General features: G+C 43.6%; 1 protein-coding gene across 1 annotated transcript; it reads right to left on the bottom strand.

Annotated features, from left to right (window-relative positions):
* Positions 1–1,262: 1,262 nt before the first annotated feature.
* Positions 1,263–2,237, bottom strand: LOC149156184 (uncharacterized). The gene has a single exon (XM_089444669.1). It carries the CDS (start codon positions 2,235–2,237, stop codon positions 1,263–1,265), a length of 975 nt encoding a protein of 324 aa, XP_089300795.1.
* Between the last annotated feature and the right edge of the window lie 581 nt (positions 2,238–2,818).

The raw sequence follows: 2,818 nt of genomic DNA, 5'->3' as shown, positions 1-2,818 counted from the left end.
GGAGATATCTGTTAGTAAATGATGTTGAATCAGACTGCAGCATTCCTTAATTTTGGAGATTTTTGGTGTCTGATACTATTCCATTGCTTCCCAAGAATCAACCATATTTCCTTCCTTGCCCGTCCCCTTTCCGCCCTTGCTCGCCTCAGTCGCTTCCTTCCTCATTCTTCTCGCTGTTGCCTATCGTCCAATCCTTTCGGGGATGGGTGGTCTGTCTTTCCGCCTTCTTCTTCCTGCTTAATCCTTACTGTGGTCTCCACCACCCTGCTTTTTTGCGCTCTCCCTCCGGTTGCATTTACCGAATTCTTTCCCTCACACCTTCTCCCTTCTTCATAGTTTTTTCCTTGCCGCCCATCCTCGTTCCTCTTCCCCACTTCCCTCTACCACCTGCAGTTTCCATAATCGCCCACTCCTCCTCGTCTTACTTCTATGCCATCGTACCCACGTCCCATCAATAAAGCATTTCTACCACCACTTCTGCCTTTAATTACTCCAACTCTGCTCCTCCTTGGGATTATATCCTCTCTGTGGATCTTCCTGTTCGCCGGCATCATTTCCCATATACCATATGGCTTATCATGGCCATTCTCCCCCGTCATATTAATCATCCTCATCGCCGCAGTTTTCACCCCAATCGGGGGCCTCTTGGGATCCTTTTTATAGAGCTGTGGTTTCATTATGGTCCTGAGTGATTATTGTGATGAGGTTCTCCCATCCTGGTTTGTTCATTACAGTTGGCCAGATGCTATCCACCTTTTCTCCCTGTTCTTTGCATCCCCAATTTGCAAGGAAGTCTACAACTTTATTTCCTTTTCGCCTAACATGGTTGATGATTTTATATTCAATACGATTCAATATATCTGCCAAGTCTTGAATGATCCCTGCCATCCTCCAGCTCCTTGCAACTTGATCCTAGTCCTTCCCATTATTGAGATTTCTAAGCATTTCAACTACTATCTGCGAGTCGCCTTCAATTTCCAGCTTTGTGTAGCCGTTTCTTACTGCTATTCTAAGACCCTGGTATACAACCATCAATTCTACTTCATTATTGGTCATTATGCCTCCCCAGGTCTCTCACTGTCTCTAAAGATACCTCCAAAGCCTGTCGGCCCTGGGTTTCCTTTGGAAGCCCCGTCAAAATTCAGTTTAATGAAGTTTTTCCCAGGATAACTGAATTGCTCTGGACTCTGAGTCTGAGATCTTTGCTGTCTTTCTTTCAAGGGATATACCATACCATATTCCATATTTAGATTAGCTAGGATTCATCCTTCATCAGGGTTCGCTCTCCAATCCTCTTCCTCCCAGGTCTCAGCTAGAACAGTCTCCCTAATTAATTTTTGCGTTCTTCTCCATATCTTTTCTGGTGGATTGGCTTTGTCTAAGAAGATCCTTTGATTTCGTTCCTTCCATAGAAGCCATATGACAAAACCTATGGCTAGATTCCAGGTTCTCCCTACAACCGGGCATGAGAATTGGCCCTTTCCCCATTGGAAGATGGTCTTTTTAATATCCAGAGGGTCCCTATTAGATTTTCCAAAGAGGTTCCTGACTTCAACCCACTGTTGCTGAGCAAATGGGCAAGAGTTCAGAATGTGTTCCTGGGTTTCGTTCTCCTGTTTACAAAGGCTGCATCTCGGGGGCCCCTGGAAACCCCGTTTCTGAAGCTTATCCCACGTCAGTATTCTTTCTTTCCCAACTAGCCATGCGAATATAGTTACCTTCGGCCACCACTTATTACTCCAGATTTTTCCCCATTCCAAAGTTTCCTCCTCTCTCTCCTGGCGGGTTGTTAAATAATAAGCTTCTTTGACTGTGAAGGTCCCTCTTGTGGAATTTCCCCATCTAAGAATATCCTGTCCCGATCTAATTTTAATTTTCCTTGACTCCAATTCTTTTACAAGTATCCCTTTCTGCTCCTGATCTATATTTTCATCCCATTCTTCTGGTTTTCTCCATGTTCTCCATGTCTCATCTGGCTCCTCTTCTTTCCAGTATTCTCTTACATACTCTAACCCCTCCATTACAGCCTTCTGATATGTACTTTGCAGAGCTTGGATACTGACCATTTTGTCTCTTTGCTGCCATGCCTCCTCCCAGAATCTAGCTGTACTTCCTCCCCTTATTTCCCAGAAGGCATATTTGTTTATGATGTCTCTGTTCTGGCTTGCCAGTTCCCATATTGTAGATCCTTTTGGGGTTTCTTCTAGTCTGAGGATGCCTTCTGATGTTAAGGGCATATTATATTTCTGTGTCCATATTTTTTTCCATAAGTCATTTCCTCCCCTCATCCACCTCCACCACAGCTTCGCTCCTAGAACTTGGTTTAGGATGCCCGGGTCTCGGAGTCCTAGACCTCCTTCTTCTTTTCGTTTTGTCAGACTTTTCCACGAAACTAGTGCCCATTTCCTTTGCTGTTTTGGTCCTCCCCATATAAATTTTCCAAAAATTTCCTTCATTTTTGTACAAGCACCTTTGGGAGCAGCCATGACCGATAGAGGATAGATTGGTATGGATTGGAGGACTGATTTCAGGAGTACCAATCTTCCTGCTATGTTCAGCGAGCGAAAGGACCAATTCGCAAGTCTATTCTTGAGTTTTTCTATTATTTGCTGCCAGTTTGCTATTCTTGTAGGATTTACATCTAGTTGATTCCCTAGGTATTTTGTTGGTAGTTCTCCATATCTGAATCCCAATGTTTTGGTTAAATGAGCTTTGATCGTTTCTGGGGTATTGAAGATAAATGTACAAGATTTATCTTTGTTGATTTCCATACCCGAGGCTTCCATAAACAAATCCAAAATCCTTTTTACTCCCCTTA

Source organism: Pinus tabuliformis, chromosome 9 (genome assembly GCF_031772625.1).
Source record: "Pinus tabuliformis cultivar Carrire ecotype Pingquan chromosome 9, CPIR1, whole genome shotgun sequence".
NCBI lineage: Eukaryota > Viridiplantae > Streptophyta > Pinopsida > Pinales > Pinaceae > Pinus > Pinus tabuliformis.
The sequence above is the reverse complement of the archived record's forward strand: the minus strand, read 5'-3'. Positions and strand labels throughout refer to the sequence as shown.